Raw genomic sequence first — 26,645 nt, forward strand, 5'->3', positions numbered from 1 at the left:
TGAGAGAGAGAGAGAGGTAATGAGCGGTAAAGAAACGGGGTTAAGACTGACACGGTGTCAGTGACTTCTCTTTGGGCCTAATTAGCCTTCTAATTAATAGATTAATAGATAGATAGAGTGCGGATAAGAGCATCAGCTAACTGCACGAGCTAATGTAGGAATCATTGTCGCACAAAGGGTTCTGAACAAGGTGAGGGGCAAAATTCAGCCCTAAATCGACTCTTAAAATTCCTCCAGATCAGCTGTATCCGAAAACAGGAAGGAAAAGACGGAAAGGAAGAAGAGGAGGAAAAGGCTGAAATCAATTAGCCTTTCCGAGCAGGTCATTAGCTGCCCTTGGATAGGCACAGATAATTAAAGGGAGGGTGGTGGGCTGAGAAAGGTCTGGGTAAGGCGGTGGGGGGGCAGAGTCGGACGGAGATGGAGGGGTTAAAACGGACAGGGAATTAAAGAAAGTGAGAGACAATGCAAATGAGGAAAGAAGGAGTGAAGGAAGAGAAATGGGCCAAACCGCAGAGCAGCGGATCTCTGGGCTGAAACGCAATGCTCCAGTGATGCCACACAAATACAAAAAAAGAGTGGAAAGGGGGAGGACGCGAAGAAAGAGAGGTGGGAATGCAGAGGAAACCGGGATACAAAGAAGAAATGTGAAAAAGCGGAGGACGAAAAAAGCATCCCACCGTCGCTAAGCTGCAGCCTTGAAGGAGACTTAATGATCAAACAGGGGAGCACAGGGAAGAGGTCACGTTCTGATAATTGAACTGATAATTAAGTGTCTTCATGTCGGATCAGGAATCCCAGCGCTCCCGCCGTATTCCCTGGGGACCGCTCACGCCTCATATCATGTTGTCGCGCTCATGGCGAGAGTCTGTCCCGGTGCTTCTGAGCCCAACTGGGTCGCCCCGGGAGTGAGCCCACACCGCCAGCTGGGTATCAGATAGGGAAAGGTGGAAATGCGGGAAAGACTGGCTGAACTGACGGAATTCCTGAGAGGACAAAGAGGAGGAGGTTTGGAATGTTTACCGGCTGGACGGGAGTCGCTCTGAACCCATTCAGTCCAAATGTATTAACAGCACGAGCAGAACTCGAATTTTTCCTCCTTTTCTTTCTTGTATGAGCAATTTGCCGAATGAGCCAATTAGCCAGGGGGTGGGTGGGTGTGAGGGTGAGGAGGGTGAGGAGGGTGAGGAGGGTGACTCTGACCGCCGGCGTGGAGATTCATTTCTGCTCCAGGAGCCGGCCCCCACAGGAGGCAGGAGCAGAGCGGAGGACGGCGAGCGAGAGCGGCGGGATGGAGTCACGCATGTGGAGAGTGTTATTTATTTCTTCATTATAAAAAAGGAGGGGGACGCGAGCTGAGGACGGCGAGGTTAATCTGATGACTCAGGCATAAAGAATGTGCATTTAGTTTGTGCTTTTAGCTCACATTAGCATAACCCCTCCATGATGACAAACGATGAATGGCTCTGTGATTGGCCCATGTCAGCCGGCTTAATGTCAATAGTAAATTGGAGGGCTTGTTAGGCGAGCTGGGGGACGAGGTTACGAGCGGCGGCGAGGCAGTCATGTACAAAATAATGTCTATTAGGACTAATTTAATCAAGGCCTCCCTTTTACAGATGAATTAGAATATAGGGGCCAATTATTTTCCAACGTTTACACTGGCCCTGCCTGTCAGGATGCTCAGCTGTGTGTGTGTGTGTGTGTGTGTGTGTGTGTGCTGTTTAAAATGCAGGCCGTGGGGCCGGCTCCTATCAGCAGGGGCTGTAGATAATGGCGCAGAGATGATGGCGGGCGGAATCAGCTAGTTAAGCGACAGAGATGAAACACACTTACTGGATCACAAGATCGACACACAGGACAACGCACAAACACACACACGTGGGGAAGAGAAAAAAAACTATATTTGTAAATATCTGTTCACGGGAATTAAGCCCTCCGAGTGTTTTGACTCACTATAATCCAGAAAACAAACCTTTGACCTCACACCGACTGAAGAAGTTGACATTCGTGCTCATATTTCAGCTAATTAGAGATTAAATTAAAGAGCGTCCTTTGTGTGATCACCTGCAATTTGACTTGAAGAGCAAACATTCATGAAACTTTGCCTACATCTGTGGCAAATGATAGAATCGCCACTGTCCCTGTACGTCGGGGTGCACGTTATGAAAAGGAGGATTTTAAAGCTCTGAAGAGATGAAGTCACACTCTTTGTGACCAAAACAAAACCCTGAAACCGTCCGTCTGTTTGTGTTCTTGTTTCCGGGGCAGCGGTCCACCAAGCGTCCGTATCAACCTCATTTCCTCCCGATGTGAGGTGGCGTGTGTCTGCTTCCAATCACGCCAGCCCGATCTGTGCTATGATCAGGGAATCCAGAGGGGAGGGGTCTGTGAATAATTTCAGGTGGAGTTTTTATGGGGTTTGTGGATGCGGTACCTTCTTGTACCCCCTCACTATTGTCTCTGACCCTGGGGGGCAATTATCTTGTGATATGGGCCCCGGCTGCCCGCCTCCTTTCCCCCGTTTCCCCATCTGGTCCCCCGAGCCCAATCCCGTCGCTGTGCCGGGGCGGCCGCCGCACCTGCACCCCAGCCCAGATTAAAAGCCACCGGTCTAATTTTAAATCTGTTAGCGCTGGCCTTTTCTTTAGGGAGAACAAGACTAATCTGTTCCCATAAAGAGCCCTTATTCTTTCACCCCCCGGTACCCAGCGCAGACAGACCTGCTGCTGAATTATTACTAGCCCTCCATTCGTCTTGTGGGGCCTGCTGTTAAGTGTGTGGTGCGGTGGCGCTGCGAAACGCCACGCGGCTCATCCGTTAGCCGCCACGGCGTGGGCTCATCATTCTGCTGTCTAATTAAGGTGAGGCCCCAGTATCAGCATCTTTACCTCCTCCTATTGTTCATATTGACCCTGTCATCCAGAATCCTGCTCGGGCAATAAAACCTACTAAATTCTACTGACAAGCTCATTAACATCTGTGGATTTTTATGGAGGTAACAAAGGATTTTATTAACCGCACAGATTCAGGTATTATTCATCAATTCTCACGATCAAACGGCAACTTCTAAAATACAAAACCTGGACAAGAATAATATATATATAAACCTTTACTGAATCCTAACCTGAGCCCCGGCGGATTATAGCCTGCACTGATGATTGTGGCTACACACACGGGCCAAGATGCTGACCTTCTGCGACAGACTGCCAAAGGTCGGCAACTTGCATGAGACGAGGGTGGGAGGACGAGGACACGGGGAGCCCAGGGGACGCAGGCACATGGCCGCCAACCACCTCCTCAGTCTGATGGCCAGGAGGCCGGATTAGCGGCACTGTCACTTGCTGTCTGCTCAGGACCACTAACACACTGCGTCAAAGGGAGCCTGAGAGGGCCCTGGGTGCTGGTGTCCAGGCGCCACTCGACACGTTATTAAAACAATGATGCTGTGGCGCCAACAACCACGGGCCGAGGGCGCGGCGCCACTGCCTGGATCGCCGTGTCCCTGTGGCTCCACTGTGGTGGGTGGCGTTCCCAAACTTAGCAGCCCCTTCAGCTGTGGCATCAGCTGGGGTGCGGCACCGGCCTACCGTGCCAGCTGAGGTGATGACGGCTGACCGCAGGCAGCCAGGGGTTAATGGGAACGTTTAGATGATGGCTACGTCTTTTTGTGGTTTGTACCAGACAGGAAAATTCCTCTGGCATGTGTTTAACTAGCTGGCCCGTGTGCTTCATAGCTCGGCTAGCTTGTCAGGAAGTATCCGTCCTCAGAATAAAGCATGGACGCGGTGAGCAGGGGCGGCACGACAGCATGCGCGCCGCAATGATCCGCAGACCTGAGACGATTAGCGCAGACAGTATCTGTTCCTCATCCTCGCTGAAAGTCTGACATTAACGAGACCTGGACCGTCCGTGGCTGCAGGCAGATGTGTGGGGGGGGCGCGAAGGAAAGGGGGAGATAAAGAGATGATGACAACAGTTGGGGATGGCGGCGCTTGGCCCTGTCACATATCTCACGGGATGGGGCGGAACCGTGGAGGTGAGGTGTGATCTCTCCGAACATAATTCCTCCCTCTGGTCTGACTGGGAAGTCAACAGCAGAGTGGAGGAAGGGGGGGGGGCAGACACGTTAAACACTGCGGCTGTATGAACCCACCTTTTTTGTCCGACTCCATTTCTTTCTGCTCCTTTTTGTCAATAGTTCATTGTCCCTTTCTGTCGTCCCTTCTCTCATTCCTGTCTCACTCTCTCCTTCTCAAACCTCCAAACAGGACCTAATTGAGGGGCGGGGTGGGGGGCCAGACCTTGACAGACAGGAGGTCAGTGTAATTGCTGCTGGCCATATTTAACATTAAGATAATCAGGCCATTAATTACCCTTTGGATCATTAAATCAGCCACTTGCAAAATGAAATTTCGGCCTCTATTACTCACTTGAGAGACCACGAGGGGAAGGTTTTTTTCATTCATCAGACACCCCCCTCCCCTCTCTCTCCTGCTGCCTGGACAAAGCCGTACGTCGGCGGTGTCCAATGCTTCAACCTTCCTTTATAGCTCTAATGGGAGCTTCTATCACAGCTCATGGTTAACATGGTTAACAGTCCCAAAACATGCTGCAAACAGACATCGCTGATTCTTACTTAAACATCAGGAACAGCGCTGATTGGCAGGACTAAATGTGGTCGGGTGTATTTAACCTTCATATCTTTGGGTACCTGTTGGCGTCTCTCAGTTTGAGTTGTAATAAAAGTGACAGAAAGTAACCTCACCGCTGCAGCGTCTACATTTCACTTTATAGACTGCCACTGGCTCCATAAAGCTGTCATAAAAACGCCACACGCCCTCACGGCACGTTGTCGACCGGCGTGCTTGAGGTGAAGAGTTGGGCCAAAACACAGGAAAGAGAAGGCTCGGCTACAAGCTGCTGCTCTTATTTCACAGATCAGTAACAGGAAGCGGTTCACACGTAGCTGAATGCACGATCATTTCTTCTGTATTCTGCACATTTTCTGATGCAGCCGTGGAAAAACAGACAGATGCTGAAGAGGAAAAAGGAGAGATTTGTGAATGTGAGCGGCAGAGAGCCACTTAAGGAATGGACTGATAAATACTATTGATGGGATGGGGGGGGTGAGGGGAGATGGAGCTGCAGTGGAGCGTTGAGGGTTAATTGAGATAATATTGACCTCCTCCTCTAATCTCTTCAGGGGAAACACGCTTCAGATTCATAAATAAATAGGAACATGAGCAACAATAAAAGCATTACTGCTCTGATGGAGGAGGGCTAATGGCACGTCAATACTCAGATCCCTTCAGAGAGTGTGTGTGTGTGTGTGTGTGTGTGGAGCCTCACCGCACCGCTGCAGAGAGGGTCTCTCTTTATGTGCCTTCACTGCTCCATATAATAATATCACACGTGAAACCACTGAACCCAGCTTTTCATTTTAAAGTGACCGTCTGTGAGTTCTCTGCAGATTTTAGTTTTTAGCTTCCTTTCCTTCATGAAACACATATTAGGAATTAATTTTGTTTCTTTTGCTAAAAAAAAAAAACGACGTTAAAGCACAAATCAGTTTCCAAAAGCTTCACTTGGTTTATTTTAAATTGTACGCACCCTTGTTTTTTTGTGCATGTGAGTGTGTGCTTGAGGGGAGGGGGGGTCATGTGGGGAGTAATTATAAGGTGCTTCTGTTGACGAATGGGCTTTGAGGGGGGCGGTGAGTGCGAGGGGGAGGACGGGGAAGTCGATCTTTATGCAGTTGGCAGTCAGCTCTAATTTGTTACGATGGCGGCTGGCTTCCCGGAGACACGGTGCCCAATAATTACAAACATACACACGCATCGTTAACACGCAGGTACACACTGATCAACACCAACGTTACGCTAAAGTTCACCCATTTGTTACTATCCCCTGTGGTCCAACACAGACAGGAACACAGGTTTGAAGGCAGCCCTGTCAATATGAAACACATCCAAAGAGGCAGGAGGTGAAACACTGCCCCCTGTCGGCGGCGCGCAGCACTGCTGACTGCGCTTCCTACCTGCTGGCATCAGGCGCGGGTTTGGGACGTCCTTGTGTGTTGGCCTCCCACACGCTGTTGGCGAGCTCGTTGCCGATGGCTGTCATGACTTTGATGAGCTCCAGCGGCCATTCGTCCAGGTCCAGGGACCGAACTCTGGACAGGTGGGTGCCAAGGTTCCTGTGGATACCTGAGCACTCGATGCAAATCAGAGCCCCGAGATTCAGACTGGCCCAGTCTGGGTCTGACACACAAAACACAGGATTGTCAGATTCCTTAGATTACTGTTGGTTTTGAAGAACAAATGCTTCCAAATGTTTGGAACTCACTCTGAGCTTCGCAGTCCGCACAACGACCATTTCCTCGAATACTTCGGATGGTTTGCAGAGCCATGGCCTCCGTCTGGCTGGTCAGGCGAGACTGAAAACACAAAACAACCACAGGTCAAACATGCAGAGAATAATCCTATTCGAACACCAAAGACAGAGCTTCACTGTGATGCCGTTTCAACCTAAACCTGCTAATGTTGAGAAATAAAGGAATAGGACGCCAAACAAATGGAATGGGGGAGGGAAGGAGGGTGGACGGTGTTTCAGTGGCAATGAAAGGCTGAGAGCCTGAGGCGTCAACACAGCAGGGCCGGGCTGAGAGCCGACCGCTCACTGCAACATGCAGGTGGAAAATGGCAACTCCGAGGTTGAAGCAACAGTAATTACACTCCCATAATTATGCGAATGAAAACGCGCTTGTGTGAGGAAAACATAAAGGTGATATTTTCACTGATGTGACCATACATGGTGCATGTTCTCAGTCATAAAAATCTCATTGGATCTTAGTCTCATGGTCTTCATCACCTGAGTTGGGTGGTGCAACGGCATTTGTTTCCCTTTATGTGCTGAAACAGACTTTCACTTGTTCACCTTGTTCTTGCTGCTCTCACAAGACTGCAGGCTGGCCAGGATCTGGCTCTCGATGACCTGAACCCAGGCGTCTCGCTCCTCATATGAAGTGGCTTCAAAGTGCCACGTCTGCCCCGTCAGCGACACGATGGTGAACTCAAAGTTCTCCTCTTGTTCTGTTGGATAGAAAAGAAAAAGAGTAAGAACACGAACCAGCCGACTACCATCCCAGACCGCCATCTTCAACAGTCCAGTGACCACGAACCCTATAAGATTCACTGAACTGCTCACCAATCCACCAATACTGATCCACAGACTGTTGCAGTTGTTTTGGCAAACATTAGCAAACAGCTAACATGTGCGGTGCTTGAAGTTTTGCTAAGGCCACACAATATATCAAAAATGTATTCTAATTGTGCTATTATGTGCAATAATGATACCGTAAACAGTCCTTGAACTGGGATAGTTCAACCCTCTCCTTCCACTCCCTCAAGTGTTCTCGTATTTTTAACACCAACAAACACTTTCACGTTTTCCTGAAGAATTCACTACAACTCCGCCTCAGAAGGTCTTACAAACATCATTTTGTAGGTAGAAGCTTCTACTACCTCAAAACCTCACATGAATCAGAGCTACATAAAAGGAGACGATAATTCGGGTGCCCGCTACCATTATCTGAAAAAAAGCTCAGACGGCTCAGAGCAGGTCATTTCCGTGTGTGTTTGTGTGTGTGTGTGGGGGGGGGGGGGGGGGGGGGGGATTTTCAGTTGTTCTCTCACACAGCTCAACCAAATCTTGTGAGAATTCACAAAGAAAACTTTTAATGTCTCCCGGTTGTAATGAACCCACACACAACAATATTGGGCATTTCTAAGTGGTTGAAATAAGCGCCTGAATACGGTTCTGGGTTCTGTGCTGATTATTGATCAGTTTCAGAGGGGGAACTGCTCCTCCTGGAACTTTCTTTTGAACATAAATTCCTTCATCATATAGCCACAAGCTCACACTCTTAATACTTGGTAGCAGACAAAAGCCACTAAACTGGTTCCATTTCTTTGTCAAATTTCTTGCTTAATTCAGTTGCAATTTTTCGTCAGCTAGCCAGGCTTGTTTGAATGTAAATGTCCCTTTTCAGTTTTTTTTTGTTTTGCTTTGTGATTCACTTTTCACCTCTCAGCAGAGCAAACCTAAAAGAGAAATACAGTTAAACGAAACTTTAACATTTATTTATACAGTGGGACCTCTACTTACGAATTTAATTTGTTCCAGAAGTTGCTTCGTAACCTGAAAATTACGTAAGTAGAGACGCGTTTTCCATGTAAATGCCCTAATCCAATCCAAGCCCCCCAAAATACGGACTTAATTTTTTTTATAAATCATAAAAATGCATCAAAACATGTAACAAATACATGTTACAATAAGATTACCGCACAATAAATGTTGGAATTCAGTGCAAGGCTTCTCCAGGAACAAAATGAACTTTATTACAGGCTAATCTTACATTAGCCGTCATTACTAGCAACAAACGTTAACACTTGTGGTAACACCGCCGTCTAATGGACAAACATACAAACACCCACAATAAATAAAAGTTAAACGAAGGCGACGCTGGGACACACAAACTTGTACATATTGACGTCCCTCCTAGCCAATGGGATGACAGGATGATGCTAGGCGATAGCCAATGGCAGAGCAGCTACAAGCAAGTTTGTGTTCGCTAAACTCCGCGAGCTGCGAGTAGCAGCGGTAGCGTATTTTGACCTTCGTATCCTGAAATTTATTTTGTAACAAGAGGAAATATTTTCCCGTTGAGACGCTTCGTAACCTGAAAATTTCGCATGTAGAGACGTTCGTAAGTAGAGGTCCCACTGTATATCGCGTCTCAATATTTAAACATTTTCTCCCAAACCAACCACTCGTGACCTCTGTGACCCTGCCCCCTGAAGCCAGGCATTCACTAGAATCACCGAGGTCAGTCATTACAATCAGGGCCTGCTGGAGGGGGACATGTGGATCTATTACCCAAATACCCCCCCTTGGAGGTTAATCAGGAGTCTGTGTGTGTAATATGTTTATTTTTTAGAATATATTTGGGACTGAAAGCACCTGAAAAGGTGACAGAGGAGGGTGACAGAATCTTCTGCTCTCTAGTTTTTTGGTAACATAAATACCTAAATTCTTAGCAACTTTCAAAAACACCAAATGTGATTGTGGAGAAGCATTAAAGCATCCCAGACATGCCGAACTCCTCTCATCCAGCTGGACCTCGGGGGTGAGGGGGTTCTGGTCAACATGGGAACATTTGGAAACTGTTACTGCTCACAAAATGGATGGGAAGTGGAGGTGAGTTGGGGGCACGGCTGAGAGTCGGTATCATCACCACACCAGATCAGACAACAATCAGCTCCTGTTTACAATTAGCTTCAGTGAGGAGGTAAAAGGTGGAGGGAGGGAGGGAGGCACCGGGGTAACCACTTAACCAAAGGATGGCCTCCAGCACGGCTGATCATTCCCAGGATTCTCTCGGCCTGACCCTCAGCAAAAGCAAGAGGAGCACTATTTTTGAACGAATGATGAGCTTGAAAAGAAATTCAACGCATCACCGTTGGCATAAATGTCAGCTCAGAGATCTGTAATCACTTGTGACACTTTCGGGTGAGCGTTTCTGGAAGCAGCAGTTTTCTGACGTGTGCTTGGAGTATTGAAAAGATGAGAGGTTTAATCAGCTGGAGAGAGCAGTCACGGCCCGCCCGTAAGGGAACGACCATTTGCTCTTCCTCAACTCCAGTCATTTGGCTAATTGGGAGCGTCTCAGAGCACCGGAGCTGAAGTTACCCTCTGGCACTGCTCTGGATAATCAATGGTCTTGTCTGAGCAGAGGAAGGACAGAGGTATGAATGGAGGGGAAGGGGCCCGAGGCTGGAGCACGGTCGGAGGAACCCTTCTACTGCCAGGTTGAGAAGACTGAAAACACTTCCTGGACAAAGACGTGGCTCTTCAGGCCACGTCAGAAACTCGAAACAGCTGTTTACAGCAGCAAATTCTCTGTGTGGTACTGGGATTATTTTAAACTGGCAGATGAATTGATTTCAGGCAGAAAGCATGAATAATACACTCCCGCCTAAAACATAAAGCGAGGGATCGTTTTCACACATTATTCCTGTGGCCTGTGGGTCTAAATTGTGTTTGTCGCCGCTCTGAACAACAGCCCACCCATCATGTGTCAACAGAGCCCTGCAGGGTCAAGAGCAAGAATCCCATCGTAATTAAAATCCCATGATTTTCTGTTTTCAGGGGAGGGGGCTTGTCTGTTTGACAATTATGGGAACCAACAATCCAGAAAGGCACAGCCTCTCTTCAGCACAGATTAAAGGCCGTCTCTCGATTTAAATGCTACACACTGATGGCAGCTAATGAGGAAAATGAAGCAGACATTAGGTTGGTCAGAGAGGACCCCTCCCACTCAGAACCTTCCCCAGCTGGAGCTGGTTCTGTGCTCAGAAGCTAACGGCAGAACAGCCAGTCTAATGCAGCAGCATGAAATATAGGTACAGAAATGGATCATTTGAAATTAGAGCTGGGTTAAATGACACAGGACCAACACTTCCTGTGTTTGCACAGGCATCTTTACCAGCTCAGCATACCATAGTCCCCATATTTGTCTGCTTGTATGCTGCTAAACATATGCATGAAGAGTATAAACACACACTTGGCGAGTTACTGGCTCGGTATAGGTAATTACAACCACTGCTCTCGGCGAACGCCGGCGACATTCTCGCAGAAAAGGTGCCGCTGAGGCAATTTGTGAACTCTGACACCGCTAACCTTTAAGAGCAGAAACGGCAAAATCCAAATACAGCATTTACAAGATGCAGGGAGCGGAGGGGGGGCATGCATACACGCCTATCATCTGTGGTGTGAGGCGTTGGTTCATGGGCGTACGTGTGTGTGTGTGTGTCATAAGCAGGACGGTAGGTGCAATGAGAGGGGAGGCGTGAGTGAGACAAAAGGGGGCCTCGGGAAACACAAATTAAAAGCCTTAAATGTCACTGCACACAGTATTGCTTTGCGACACAGGTCATTACTCCTAATATTATTTGCAGCCTTCTACAACATTAATAACCTGGAAAATATTACGGCTGATTGTTTCTCGGCCTCTCTGAAGAGGAACTACGTGGTTGCGGGTTTCGAACAACAAGAAGAAAAGATGCTGTGATCGAGCTGATTAAAGACATATTTAGAGACGATGTAAGGTCCCCTTTTACCTCCCACAGACGGAGACAAAGCACTGAAGCACGCTTCATTGAGAGGAGCTGAACACCTGGCACAGTCTGGCTTTTCCTGTGCCTCCATATTGTCAGAAAAAATGAATGATGTCAGCACGGTAACCTGAAGGTTCTCGGCCCCTCGACTTTCTTTTGTTGAGTCCTCGGAGGTTGGGGGGGGGGGGGGGTGAAGATGTCTCAATAAACTGAATATCTTCAAAAAACAACAAATGCTGTAGTATTTTTTATTGTTCCACTTTAGTAAATAAGCAAAGCAAAGCTCCCAGAGAGAGGTCCATTTCTCCAGGATCACATGTTCCATCCTTGCAGTGGGTGGGGTCAGAGGGGTGGGGGTTGACAGTGCTCCACCTGTCTGTCACAGGTCCGCCACTTCAACCTTTATTTTACCTTCTGAGTTGTGCAGACTGTTGGCGTAAATGCTGCGGAGGCTAGCGACGCGGTTAAGTTTCCACGCTTTACGTTTGGCTGCGTCCCCCCGATGGCAAGAAGAGAGAAAAGAGGGAATGATAGAAGATTAGAAGGAAGGATGGAGTGAGGGGCGGAGACGACATTTGGATCAAAGGAAAGAAAAAGGGAAGAAAAGTGAGACAGGTGTAAAAATAACAGCAGCAGTTTGGGGGTCGGTCCACAGACGAGGGCGTGGTCTCTGGTGTTAAAGTGGGAGGGGCCACTGAGCACAATGGAGGGTTAAAATTGAGTTTGCAACATAACAAAGACCAGAAGAGCGACAGAACTTGAACCGTCATTGAAGTGATTAATCGTTATGTTTCTGCACATGTTTTCATCTCCATCCGAGGGTCCTGCTGCAGTTTTGATTGTGCCGCACGCTCCGTGACCTCTGACCTCTGCTCCTTTCAATGCTGCGCTGTTCCATCTAAAACACACACATCTTTGTAATATTTTCTCCCCTGGAGCTACTGGGAGCATTTACCCAGAATGAAATGTAAGCGTGACGACGAGCACGACGCCGGGCTTCAAATGTTACCGTGCTTGTTTCCACAGTCGAGCCCCCCCACCGTCAAATCACTTTACAAACAAATCACAGGACGCCGCTCACCGCTGCAGGAGCTGACCTCCGGCACGTCATACGTGTGGAAAAGATCAGAATCTCCATCCCAAAAGAGTGTTTGGATTCTTTTAAGGAAGTGCTTTGGAATCAGACGATCCCTTTAAAGCAGTGATTTTAATTCCAGCAGCGACTTTCATCCAACCTAAATATCACATTTAGAACCTAGACTTGATGATATCTCATCCAGGAGACCACCTGGGCTCTCCTCCACAGGAACCCTCTTTGTTCACCAGCTGCTTGGATCCAACTGACCCTAATTGACCCATGATGGCTGCAAGTGGAGCTCATCTCCATGATTAACCTCGACTTTAGAGGAATCTGGGTTCAGCTGCGACCGGTGCAGGTGCACGTGGAGCTAACGGCTGATTGACAGACAGAGTGACGTTTGGGGCTAAACACTGGTACAAGTGAAGCTCTGACACACACACACACACACACACACACACACACACACACTTATTTTCAGCTCCACTTGTTGTGACTGTTTCTTGGTTGAAGAATCAAAGCCACCGTGATCACAGAAACTCTCTTTGCAATCAGGAATGTTCTCCTGCTGCTACCTGTGAGGGGTCACTTCAAATACCTGAAGCTCTGTGCCTCTTCTTTGTGCGTGTGTGAGGGTGTGTGTGTGAGAGAGAGAACTTCTCAGGTCAGCTTTCAAAGCATCACGATGAAAGGAGAGTATCAAACAAAGGCTGGTTAATGAGAACAAGAGGTAAGACTGTGATCAACAGGGACTAACCAGACACAGGGGTGTGTGTGTGTGTGTGTGTGTGTGTGTGTGTGTGTGTGTGGAGTATTAAAGAAATGATAATAATGGTGCATTTATATGATATTATTTAGCTTATATATTTGTAATTAACCATAACCAGGATATTTTCATCAGTTTGTTTGTTGAATTTATAATTTTGTAATATTCATTGATTGATCAGGTTATTATCTGAAAACATCCTCTTGGTATCTACATGGACATATTTAATTGAATCATTTGGTTTGGAAACAGAATTATGTAAATTTTGATGACAAAATGTGTCTGTGCAGCTGATCACAGCCCCCAGTCACATGACCAAACACGCAGTCCTCTCAGAGCTGTTTCAACACATTTCGGATGATTCGGGCTCGTTATTAAAGTGCTGAAGAACGTGGCGGCCGGAACTGTCACTGATGTCAAAAATTCTGGAAAATCTTGGATTAACAGAGCATCCAAGAAAAAAAAGTTCAGATGGTTAAATAGTACCAGAGAAATCTTATTTTAATAATTAATCATTACTGATTAATCTAAGATTTCCGAGTTCAGAGGAGGATCCTTCAGCCTGGGTATCAGTGATATCTGGATGGGTTGTTTGGTGGTTCTACCTGGGGGAGTTGGGCCTCAGAGGGCGTTTCCCCCATGAATTACCACGAGCTTTGCTCTGACATGAAGATATTTCACGTGCCCGCCGGCTGTGACAGACGCCGGGCCGACCGCCGGCTGAGTGCGCTCAGTGCTTAATGGCTAAATTGGGAAGACTGTTACTAATCGCTTAGTGAATAATGAAACTGACACAGCTGATAAAAGATTTCAATACGCTGGATTATTTATAATATTTCACTTAAGCCTCTCTGGCTGACTAATGGGGAGGCGACGCGAAGAAGAACGTCTGTGTGACAGAAAGATAGAAGAAGAAGAGCATAAAGATTTAAAAAAAAGAACAAATACAACAAATGCAGATATGAAAAGTGGAAATAGAGGGTGAGAAAAGAAACAGATGAGAAAGAGAAGGAATGTGAGGAGGGAGTGAGAATGGTGAGAGTGGAGCAGAGTGAGAACAAGGCATCCATCTCTCACTCGGACAGCTGCTTGCCCTGTCAGCTGTGTGATGCCTCCATGATGGAGGGATGAACATTACACATCTGCTGCCGCCGCCACATCTGTTCAACCAGCCGTAGAGAGAGTGTGTGTGAGTGCGAGTTTTTTGAGGTGGAATGGCGACAAAGGTGTGTCCTTTGACACATTTATGAAGGTCGGGGTGAGTTAACAAGTCAAACTTGAGTCTGGCAGGTCACATGGTTGGGTTTAAAACCATATCACGCTCTTGTCAATCAAGGGCACCAAAACTGAGACGTTGGTCATGGAACCTGAAACTGTAAATATGGCAGCAGGCAGCAGCGAGCTGCAACCAAACAAAGCCAATGCTAACTGCTCACTTCTCTGCCCACAGAGCAACAAGTGAAGAGCGTAAAAACGAAAGAAACTGCTTTTCCCTTTAATCATCAACCCTCACGTGCAGACCGATGACAAGTCATCGAGGTTATGTCACAAACTGGTTCAGCGTCAAAGAAGAGACAGAAAGGTGATCAAACGGGACAGACGGATGAAGGGCTGAGGGAATGAGACGATGAGGAGATCCGTCCCTCACAGCAGAGGTCGGGGGTCTCAGATGATCACATGACTGCGTTTCCCCATCCGGGTCCAAAGTCATTATTCACAATTTCTGTGACAACTAGTTTAAAATGCAAACTTTTAATACTGAAAACTAATTAGAAGAATAGTCCATATATATTTCTTCAATCTAAATTCTCAAAGTGCGAGCTGTGAAAGTGACTGAGGTGGAAAGAAATCTGGGTAATAATAAATAAAAACAGACTGAATAACAGTCTGCACATTTCTGCAGATTTGGAACTGTGCAACTGTCAGACGTGTTTCTGGGGGAAGGATTTAGCGTTCGGACCTGGGAAGGGAAAGTGTGAGGCGAGGGGAGGGGAGATGGTGTTACCTTCCGCAGTACCAGATAATCCGTCAGCTTTGAAGTTGCTGGTGCTCTTCTTCCTCCGGTGCTTCTTGCGGTTGGCGTGCGGCGATGGCGGCGGCTCCATTTTAGGACTGGTGGTGCTGGAGATACTGGGACTGGAGCAGACCGAGTCTCCCAGGCCAGTGTCTGCAATTTTAACACCAGCGCTGATTTCAGTCTCCACTCTACATTCCGATAGGTACATATGACCATAGTGATGACATCAGTGAGAGGAAGCTGAATCCTCTCCACAATAAAAGCTCAAAACTTTGATCGTGGTGATGTTTGCCCACAAAATAATGTGAATTTCAGGTATATTTTCAACATAACCTCATGAATCAGGGCTCGTCTCTATCAGGTGATCTCACAGGTGGAGTTTTTGAGCCTGTGGGGTTGGAGTGAGGCTTTAAACAGTCTACAGCCTCTCTTTCTCTCTCTCTTGCTCCACAGCAGCTGCTGACAGCTGTGACTAGCGGCAGAATAAAATAACATTCAGATTCCATCAATATCACAGCGCAGCGGTGACGCTGACACGGGCACTTGTGTGTGTGTGCCAAGATGGCAACACCTGTGCAGGAAACACACATATACATGCAGAGCGTGCTCGCTGGCCGCAGCATCCCCGGAATGGCAGACAGCCCCAAGGACGGCCATAACTTATTTTACAATCGTTTAGTCTCAGCTCAAGTGGAAAATGTGACAACTTATCTCTGCTGACAAGATGCCATCCCCCAGAGTGCAATTAACCACCGTGGATTAACGGCCCTCCCATCTGCACGCCGCGCTCCATCCACATCACCCCCCTCCCCCACCCTGACGACCGGCTCCCGCTTCCCGTCCCCTCCATCTGATCGTCTCTTCCTTTCTGAAACCCATCAACAGTTTGGACAGCGGCTGCTGCGACTTTTGTGGACCCGTGACCGTCGGGAGGAACGCTACGAGTTGACCCACTGAGTCGACGTTTAGCTTCGTCAGATCTTTAAATGATCATTGATGGATCATCATGCGACAGTTATCCTTTAATCATCAAAAATCCACCTGATTTATTTTGGATGAAAGATCTCTTGACCTCCAAAACTACCTCTACAACTTTCAGGTTTATGTGGTCCTGGTTCTGGTTAGAAAGAAGAAATGTAGAATTATACCAAATATTCTTCACAATTAATTAAAGTCCTACTAGATCTGATATTATTCTCATTTAGGCATCATCATCTTTAATTTTAACACAGCAACAGTTTGGTGAACCTAACTGTAACTAAAGTGTGTGTACATATGTGTGTGTGTGTGTGTCTGAAGTTGTGTAAAAGCATTTCACAGCTTTAAACGTTATTTGAGAAAAGCTGGAGGCCACAGAGTTGACCGCAGAGCTGTCAGTCAAGTTTATCATCGTGACTACACACACACACACACCCAGACACACACACACACACACACACACACACAACGACACACAGACTGACAGAAACTGGCCTGCAGGTGAAGCTGCACATGCGGGCAAAAACAATGGCACAATTACTGATTGCATTTCCAGAACGTGTTGTTTACCTGTGCTGACTCCCGAGTTGGCGATGACCGTGGCGTCGGCCCACTGGTCGGCGCTGGAGACAGAATACGAGCGTTGGTGCATCCCCTCCACACCTCGGCTGTTGAAAGACATCAAGCTGATGCCGCTCGCCATCTGAGACGCTGAAGTGCTGCTGGTCACCGAACCTGAGGCAGGAAGTTGTGCTTATTATTTACAAGGTACTTTCAAGAACACATTTAATCTGGATTCTAGTGAACTAATAAAACATCCTAATCTGTTACTCTCTACTTCCTGTGTCTACTTCCTGTGTGTACAGGAAGTAGAGCAACCCAAATCATTTTTAGCACATTTTATCAGGCCAGCTTGCACATCTGCTCTTATTACACATTTATAACCTGCAGCACTTGCGCAATTACGGAACGGAAACAGATGAATCGATGGGGCCTGGAAGCAGAACGAGCAGCTGTTGTTTCCTGGTTTTAACAAAAATATCTAAATAACAAACAGCAACAGAAAAGCCAGGACAGACTCTCACAGGCTGGAGGTTTAAATCAAACCTTTGAGTTTGTGAGAGGCTGTGAGGTCCAACAGCCGGGTGACTCATACCCCCCCTACCACGCCCCCCCTCGTCCCCCCATTCTCTCATTACAGCTCATTTCATGGTGCTGGCTGAGTGGATCCAGGACTCTGATTGCATTAATATTCATGACAATAATTAGTACATGGAGTACAGCTCACTGAATATTCATGCTATTAGCTCGGGCCTCCTGGATCCCTGCGTGCTACCAGCATGTGTGTGTGAGTGTGTGTGTGTGTCTGACTGAGGCGCCTCATAAGCTCTGATTTCATGTGTGTGTGGTGGAGGAGCACTCATGTCTCTCCACCTTTTATTTTATGATGTCTCCCTTCAGGTAGAGAAGCCTTTCTGAGGCTGAACTCCTGCTTTTAATTTCAGCTGCTCATTGAATATTCAGCCGTTATTCGCTCACAAAGGGCAAAATGTTTAAGAGAAGCCACTGGGAGCAGCAATTAAAGATGCTAATTAAAGGAGATCTTACCCGCCGTTTGTCCGAGCTGCAGGCTGCTCATGTCCTTCGTCAGGCCGTTGGTTTTAGGGCTCGGGACGGCAGCGCAGGTGGACACGGCCCGCGGAGGCCTTTTCCCCGGCACCTTAACTGTGGTCCTCAGGAGGTCGATCTCTTTACCGTGGACATTCTGCATGTAGTCCTGAGAGGAACAAATAATGTTCACGGTCCTGGGTGTTGCACACATCTTAAATCATGAAAGTTCGACAAACGTGTGTAAAGTAGATTCGTGATGGTGATGCGGTCAATTTCAACTGAAGCGCCGCTTCATTCTTTCGCTTTCATGAGCATTAGCGCTGTAGAATTTCTTGGAAACCACGACTTACGCTCAAAGACAGATTCTGTTTAAGGCTATTTTGTATTACTCAGTAGAATTGTTAACATGGTTAAAATCAATAATCGGACTGCCTTCTTTCAATGAAAGCAAATAAAAAAGACCATCGCTGTGAGTTTCTTCTTTTTGGTGAGAATGAATCAGTTAAAAAGCAGCTAAATCCTCAAATCCTACAATAGAAACAAAGAAGCGATAATCCCTCAAAGCAGCAGTGAAGTGGCGGCTGACGCCAGCTCTGATACGGCTCCGCCTTTTTTGTCCAACACGGCCGACCACAGCTGGATGCCTCTCCTCCACTCAGGAAGGGGCGGATCAGAGAAGAGAGTGAAAAGAGAAGTCGGGGTATTAACGAGGGACGAGAGGCGACCATCCCTGGATAAGGGGCGAAGCGCTGGTGCTGACCCGTCGGCCTCCTCTTCAACATGAAGGAGACGAGGAGAAACAAAGCTCAGGCTCGGCTGGAAAAGAAGGCCGGTGTCGCCACTCAGGTCACCTTTTTGAAACAACAACACTAACCCAATTAAGGAATCTTGACCCTCCGACGACCATTTTGGGGAATGAAGACCCTCATTTTTCGGCTCTCAAACACTTATGGGCCCTCACAGAAATAGGACTATCGGAGCAGGATCATAACACACACTCCCTCAGGTTGTTCCGCCTCCTTCTGGCTGCTCAGCTGACAAAGGGCCAATTCAAAGCCAAGTGCTCTCGACGGCGGCTTAACAAGCCACCGGAGAGCCCTCGAGCCAGGGGCCCGCTGGGTAAACCCTCTGCACACATGCACGCACGCACTTCCCTCCGACAGATTGACCGAGGTAATTGAGTCTCCATTTGCATCGAGAAGCTTTCATCATCGGCCCGATCTCCCACAGCACACGGCGACGTCCAGGAGGGATGTGTGTATCGACCAAACGCCGCCTGCAAATGATCTACAGTGCTCATTTTGTGACGGTCTCGGATAGAAAGAGTATTCACTTCTGTGTCCTGCCAGCTTACGCGTGTGTACGTTCAGTCAGTACAAATGGAGGCATAAACATCACCATCAGTGGGAAAGATACACGGCAAACAGAGCGCCAAATATTGCTGATCTGACGAGGCCCAGATCAATGGAAAGGGAGAGGGTGAGGACGGGAGACAGGAGAGGGAATAAGGAAGAGGAATGGAGGGAGAGATGATGTGACAGAGGTGTACAAATGAATATAAAACCCAGGTAGCTAAATCTCGCTCAGCTCACTGCTGAACCTGTGAGAAAGATGAGAGAAAGATTGTAGGCGGAGCTTCTGACTATATTAAAGTAATTACAATGTTAAACACACATCAGCTAATGCAGCTGAGCTGGTAACTTCGATAATCTTGAGAGTGTCGTGAAGCAGAAGGCTTTATCTGCATTACTGTGTGTCAGTGTCTCCCTGCAGGGGTCGTGGCTACAGTAGGAGGTCAGTCCACAGGTACAGAACCAGATTTGTCTACCAGGCTTTCATGATTTAAGGTGAATAATGGCCCATCTTCACTTTGGTGGAGCTTTTTTCTCTTGCCAAATAGGTGGCATCTATTGCCTTCCACTTAATTAGCAGCATTAATGTGATTTCTTTGCACATAGTCGGGCAATTAAGGGCCCTGATTGAGTTTCATTCGATTAGCCTCTGCAAACATGCTAATTGATGCCTGAGATGCAGATGTAATGCGCTCACAGCAAACCTGGATTTTTGGTGCTGCAGGGGGTTTGTGTGTGTGTGTGTGTGTCGATGTGTTAAGTGATGAGTTTTAACACTAATTTAATGCATCAGCTGCTCGAATTGGTGACGGATGTGTGCATTTGAGGTGAAGCATTTTGTCAGAGTGGAGAGGGACTTGAACCTTGCAACAACTGGAACACACACAGAAAAAAAGAGGTGAACAGTAGGTGTGTGTGGGTGGGTGTCTTACATGCAGGCTGGGGTGGTACGTGAGCAGTCCGTTGTCACACAGTGTCACATACTTCTTCTTCCACTCCTTGTTGAGGGATTTACCGCTTCTCTTCAGCAGCATGCCCTGCAACACATCGGCGTTAACAACATTAACCCTCCGAAAAACTGACAAAGGTTCGCTTCATATGGTGACAGCTGAATGGAGGCTTGAACATTTAGAGAAGACACAAATGTGGAGACTTTTGACTGGAGGGCTCTGTCAGCGGAGCAGAATTAAACCTGCATCTGAGCAGAGGAAAGCACGAGAAGCCGTGTGAGAGAATGTCTGTGCAGAGTTTTACTGTCTGAGCCTTAAAACTCTCATTTCAGACTTTGGATCAGGACTTTTGCAGCCCACTTAAATTCTTCTGCACATTTTGACCTTCTGATTCTCCGATTCTGCCATTTGTGCAGTAAAATTACACTTGAGAAGCTCTGGTCTGAAGATAACGAGCTGAGATAACGAGAGAAGTTAATCTGGACAGAAAACAAGGTTTTAACATCAGCTGAAAGCAGCGGCGAGAGGAGAAATCAGCAGTTATTTAATTGTCTGGCTCCTTTTTCCCCCCTCTCTCCTACGCACATCAGCTGCGGCTGACTGACCGCTTAAACCGAGCCACTGCCCGGCGCTCGCTCGCTCGCCCACCCACACTTCATTTAAGCCAGATTCATTAGGCTAGAGAGAAAGAGAGCAAGAAGGTCAAAGAGAAAGCGAGAGTGAGAGAGGGATGGAAATGGGAGAAAGATGAGAGATCAAAAAGAGAAGTAGGGGGAGAGTGTGAGGCAGCGGCGGCGGGGGATAAAATTGTCCACTGATTAGCAATTACAGCCGCGCTACCACGCGTGTCACTTCACTGGACCTCTACAACATTAACACTCCGACAGAGGATAATAATAAAGCCCAGCCGTGAGGGGAGGGGGGGAGGGGAGGCAGAAGTGGAAGACGGGGGGGAGACGGACAGTCCGGCTGATGGACGGAAGCCTGCTCGCTGCTGCCCTGACCGCTCAGCTTTCATTAAGGTGGTCGTTGTTGGTGGGACAGAGCAGCGTGCCCGGGGTCATCCGCGCTGCCGGTGACGGCAGATTTGGTGTAATTGGCGATGACATAATGCCAGGAAGCAGCAGCTCAGAGTGACAAAGAAGAAGTGGAACTCGAGCAGTGGCGCTGATTATCGCCCGTGTCCCAAAGATGCACCAAGGATGTGAGAAATGAGAGAAAGTGATGGTTCCTGGTGTCCCAATACTTTTCCATTAGAACTAAAGTCCATCTTTGAAGCTTCATGAAGAAACTGAAGATGGAAAAACACCCATGAATCATGTGTGGTTGCTCAAACGTCTGAGATGGAGGACTTGTCACTGTCTGAAAAGCTCTTGGTGATGTTAAAAAGGCTCTGTTGAGATTAGAGGCAGAGCTAATGGTAGCACCATTAGCTCTGCCTCTAATGAATGAACGTTAAAACATTGCTGATCATTTGCACAGCTTACACCAAACAATATCGTTCTTCTATTAAACACTCATCAAGGCAACCACGTTAGCAATGCGGTATGAGTATATGTTCTACATTTTGACCATTTAACAAAGAAAAAGATGAATTAGATCCACGATCAGAGTTATTGTTGGCCAAACAGGAAGTGTTGGATCGTAAAGAACAGCTGAAAGATTCATGCATGACTTCATGAACTTCCACTGGTTTAACAAATTTCACTACATGTCACGAATAAGTAAAGCAGACTGGTGTGTGTTGCTGTTATGGTGTGGGGGTGTGTGTGTCCACCCCCACGGTGCGCTAAACGCAACTTGACGAGCTTCCTACTGCTGCAAAGTGAAAGCTGCCGGCAGCCGTGCAGCTGTCAGGCCAGCTGATCATCCATTACTGCCTGTTAGTGAGCGAGCGACATGTTTGCAGGCAGGGGGGGTCCAGGGGTGGTGGGGGAGCCTCCAAATAGGGCCGCTTTTTAGGTCAGCTGATTACCCCTGAGGTTTTGATCAATTTAAATCAAACAGAACCGGATTAAAATCACACCTACTGTGTTAAAAAAAAAAGACAACTACAGCAGTTAGCTAGTTAACTAGCATTCCATGCATGTTTAGGCTAAAATCAGAGAAGTTCAAGAAAGTGGAGAAAAGGTGGAATGAGGACAGCAACCACATTTAACAGGCTCCAGACAACATGCTTCAGTTAATGTCACAAGAAAGGGTTGTCACTCAAAACGCTCGGTCCTAAAATAATGGCAAAGCTAACTAGCCTGTATAATTATACAATAAGCTTCAGGATTTGTTCATTCTTTCCTTCATCATGAGACACAAATAAATCATCACGGGCAACAACATGAATTTGCTTTTCATCGTGAGAACGTCAGACACATTCCACATAAAAGGCGGGTTGAGAAGGTCAAGATGAGCCCGACGCTGAAGAAGAACGCTGATCTCGACCACTGCAGGCCTGGACTCAACTTAAGTGAGGGCTCAGACAATATTTCTCACACTTTTCCATCTAAACCTGGTATTTGGGGAGTCAGACGTCAGCAAATTAATTTTGGCCATCCATCCCGGGGAGGATAAGTGATCGGTTTGCTCCGGGGGAAGGCTAATTGAACGCTGCATCAAAAACCTTCATGATGGGTAATATCTTTCATTATTCACCTCCCCCGGCTCCATGACACACACATGCGTCGCCGCCTATCTTACCTTCGGAGAGGGGTGGGGGGTAAGCTGGCAGCCATGACAGCTCACAAGGTCTCCACATGGGAAAATAGATGTGGGGAGATAAATACATCGTCACATGGATTCTCTCCTCGCCGCACCGAGGCACTTCCAGGCCTGGTGAAGTATTGTGGCGTAGTGCTCAGGAAAAGGTCGCTTGCTTGCGGGTGCAAGGAGATTAAGTCATTTGTTAGGCATTCCAAAATGTCCAAGGCCATTAGTGGGACTCAGAACTGTGTTCCTTCTTTAAAAAACAGAACAAAGCCAGGTCCAAGTGGACACAGCCAGGAATGCCTGAAAGGAACCGAAGGGAGGACTTTAATGGCATTAAAAGCTAGTTAAAGATGCCCGCAAACACAAAAGTCCCCGAGTCACTCTCACTACTTCGCCCCAGTGAAGTATTGTGGCGCTGTGCTTAAGAAAAGGTCGCTGGCTCGGGGGAAGCCAAAAGATGGAGTCATTCGTTAGAAGACGCATCTGAAAATGGTTGTGGGCTCCCACCTGAGGGCTTAAGAATAAAGAGCACGGCAGTCACATTTCAGTCACAGTGATGATGATGTCGGAAAGAATGAACAGGAAAGGGAAGCAGGAAATACTAATAATGCCAGCAGAGCTTCTTTAATGTCTCGAAGTTCACAAAAGACTAAATTCTACTGAAAAACCGCCGGTGACCGTACATTCTATTTCCATCGAGAAGGGACCAGTAAAGGAAGCTTATTGGAGGATTTGTCCATTGATACAGACTCATCTCCCCTCTAATCACTCAATCTTCCCTTATTTTCCCCAGACAATGGCTGCTGCTCAGGCCTCTTCAGGGGTGTGACAGGGCAGATATCAGGGAGCTGCTATCTCTGTGGAAGACATGGTCAAACCCTCCAGAGAACAGGACGATCTCCAAAGGGCCAAAAGTACTTTTGTTCTCCGGCGTCTCCTGAGAGCACCAGGCTAAATTAGAGGTGTCACCCCCGCCGACAGCAGGGCGAGGGAGGGGACGGCTCCTGGAGGGAAGCTGGACGCTCACTGCGCTATCGTGGCGGCCATCTGATGCAGCCTGAGCGGTGACCACAGGTCATCCATCATCCTCAGGGGGCGAGTGTGAACCGAAGGCGGGTCAGTGAAACGCTCAATTGTCTAATCGCTGAACAAAAAGCTGTGGTCTGGGATGGAGGTCTGGAGTTTATTTGTTCCCTCTCTGGCGTGCACAGCGCTGCGCTAAGATGCTGTTCAGATGTGCACATGGTGGCCGAGGAATGACCCACAATGAGGTGCATTCCGTTTTAAATCCTTCATGAGCCACGGGTCTGATTTGGTACCGTTTAGGTACCTGGGTAATTTCTCAAAGTGGCAACAAAGCGACCCCGACACAGCCAGTTATGGAGGACGTGAGGCTCCAGCAGTGCAACAGGTTTCCATCTTTTCCCACCACTCTTTGTCCTTACACAAGCCATTTTCTACAAGGAGTTGGATGCTTTGTCCTCTTTTTGTGTTTAAGAAACTTCGGGCAGATATTTCATGTCTGTTTTCACGCTGATAAAAAGTATCAACGGCGACAAAATATGGAAGAAAAAAGCAGAAGACACAAACAAAGACAAAGAGCAGCTTCAGTCTCTGTCACAAGGTCAGCAGTGATGAGGCAAGGACGGCAAAGGGCAGGCCCAGGGGAGCCGGACGCAGGCCAGATCACATAAAACACCACAGAAGAAGATTAAAGATGAAGAGGAGCTGATTTGTCTGATAAGAGTTCTGGGTAATTAATTGGAAACTCAATTATCCAAACCTTACTTCGGCAGTCTCAATTCATTAGTGGATAAAGGAGCTGGCCCCTCGCTCCGCTGACGACCAGAGCGAGACAGGATGTGAGGGAAAAACTCTTTATTCAAGACCCTCAGGTTGCCGCTTTTGTCCGGGTAATCAACAAACGAGTGCAAGCGCCACCCACATGTGTGCGCGCACACTGTAACACAATAAAGCCACCACGGGGACGCCGCGAGCGTGCTCAGAGCAACATCGCCACGCTCAACAAAAACAGTGGTGGCCGCTCCGTGGGGACCGTCCCAGCGAGGTGTAATGAGCAGGATCTAAAAATGCTCTTTGATTGACGCCTCTGCTCGTTGTTTTAATCATTTCGCAAAGTAAAAGGGGAGCGCCATCCCTCCGACACATCCCTGACCCCCCGCACGAGGAGAAATCTAATTTCCAGAGGTTAGTGTGCATGACAAAAATGTCATCATGGCCAAAATGTCTCCGAGCAGTGACAACCTTTCCCAGGGAAATGATATTTTTCCAATCCGGCGGAAGGCGGATCGTGTCACCCTCGTTAAAGCCTTGATAGCAGGTCTTTAATATTCACCGTCTTAATTAGGGCCACAGTTAATTTCATTAAATTCTTTGGCTGCTAAATGAAGCAGATTATGAGACATCTTTTATTGCGAAGCGTGAAATTACAGCCTGCCCGCTGCCAATGGCGGGGTGAAACTAATGAATTACAGGGTAAATAACACCCGAATTAACCATCCAATTTAACTCCTTACAAAGCACCCGACGCCGAGGGGGGACGAGAGGACTTGTCAAAACCACCCAGCCCCGTGCTCGTCTGCAACCCCGCAAGAGGCAATTACAAGCACAACACTAATCAGCCCCTTATAGGAAGGAGACGGCGGCAGACGGGCATTCTGCAAGCCTCCCAGTCACGGAGCAAATGCTCCTTTATGGGAGGAGGTGGTCTGCTCCGGGCTTAAGTAGTCCGTTAATCGCTGCGGAGCTCAGGATTTGCAAACATCATCTCTACACAACTTAATGAAAGAGTAACAACACTCCTTCCTCCTCTGTGGTCATCAGTTAAGAGGGTCCCTGAAGGTGGCAGCCAAATTCTTTAAATCCTGTAATTATGTGTTCTGCTCTTTTCTAAACCAATCAATTTTAGTCATTAGCCATCATCGACACTTTCAAACAGGTGTTGTGTATCATTTTCCATTCCAAGGCCTTCACAACAGCATCTGGCTGCTGTGTGCCTTGGCGCGCTCCTTCACCTGTTACTCCTGAAGTACCGCAGGGAAGTTGGAATTTGGTCTTTTTACTTAAAATATGTCCATTTCTGCAGTAGCTGGCTTGAGGAAATCGACAGGTCAAAGCAGCTCAAGTCAAAAATTATGCTTTGACATAGCGCAGTAATATTCTTCTGAATTATAGTTATATTTCATAATATGGAATTTTGGAGAAATTCTTTTTTTTTTTTCTTTTTTTTCTAAGCCCATTTTAGCGCCCCCTGGCGCCCCTGGTCCCCACTTTGATGACATTTGCTTTCATGTCTCGCCTTGCATTAAGCTCAAAATGCTGGAAAGCTCATGATAATTGGAAGTGATTATTTCATAAATGATCATTCATCTATGATTTGAAGAAGACAAACCCAGTTCACTTCAAGTTAAATCCCGTATTTTACCTTAAAGGCTGATGAAAAACAGCTTTTGATGGACAAGAGCTGTTTTCATGCCTACAAGCCACGCCCACTTAGCAGGGTAAATAACCAAAAGCAGGACAACACTTTGAAGAAACTCAAGAAAAAAAACTGTGGCGAGCATTAGCTTAAATTGAAATTCTATGCTTCTTCAGATCTGAGGCTGCAGGTCTCGCCGCTCCAGGCTGCTGTGAAATCTGAGTGCGAGTGTTGTGAAACCATCACTGAGCTGGCCTTGAAAACAAGCCGACCACACAAACGGAGCGGCTCAGTGGCCGCCAGCAAAAAGGCCGTTTGTACCGGGCAGCCCTCAGGTGAGCTCCAGCAACACCAGTCTGGCCCCACGCTGAGTAAATAAACGTTTAGGAAATAAATAAATGAAGAAACCTCCCTGTGTAGCGTGTCCCAGCGGCCCGGCTGCTGTGTCGGGGAAAATTAATTTGTCAGATTGTTGGTTTTCAAAGTGCCTCGGTCAGCCGCTCGACAGAGACACGAGCGGCCCCTCGCTCTCTCTCCGGCAATTAGCGGTTAATTAGCGGCGTGGAGCAGATGT

The 26,645-nt window shown here is 47.5% G+C and overlaps 1 protein-coding gene across 6 annotated transcripts in view; it reads right to left on the bottom strand.

Moving 5' to 3' along the window:
- Nucleotides 1-26,645, bottom strand: part of agap1 (ArfGAP with GTPase domain, ankyrin repeat and PH domain 1) — an 83,783-nt gene that overhangs the window by 6,050 nt on the left and 51,088 nt on the right. For 4 of the 6 annotated variants that reach the window (XM_057028821.1, XM_057028820.1, XM_057028818.1 and 1 more), the window contains 7 exons: nt 19,915-20,019; nt 17,628-17,796; nt 16,590-16,754; nt 15,030-15,191; nt 6,940-7,094; nt 6,349-6,439; nt 6,041-6,263 (listed from right to left, as the gene is read on the bottom strand). In XM_057028821.1, coding sequence (XP_056884801.1) covers nt 6,041-6,263; nt 6,349-6,439; nt 6,940-7,094; nt 15,030-15,191; nt 16,590-16,754; nt 17,628-17,796; nt 19,915-20,019 — 1,070 coding nt within the window. The remainder of the gene's footprint in view (nt 1-6,040; nt 6,264-6,348; nt 6,440-6,939; nt 7,095-15,029; nt 15,192-16,589; nt 16,755-17,627; nt 17,797-19,914; nt 20,020-26,645) is intronic. The other 2 variants (XM_057028817.1, XM_057028819.1) reach the window with 2 other exon arrangements.

The sequence above is a fragment of the Takifugu flavidus genome, chromosome 3 (assembly GCF_003711565.1).
Source record: "Takifugu flavidus isolate HTHZ2018 chromosome 3, ASM371156v2, whole genome shotgun sequence".
Lineage (NCBI taxonomy): Eukaryota > Metazoa > Chordata > Actinopteri > Tetraodontiformes > Tetraodontidae > Takifugu > Takifugu flavidus.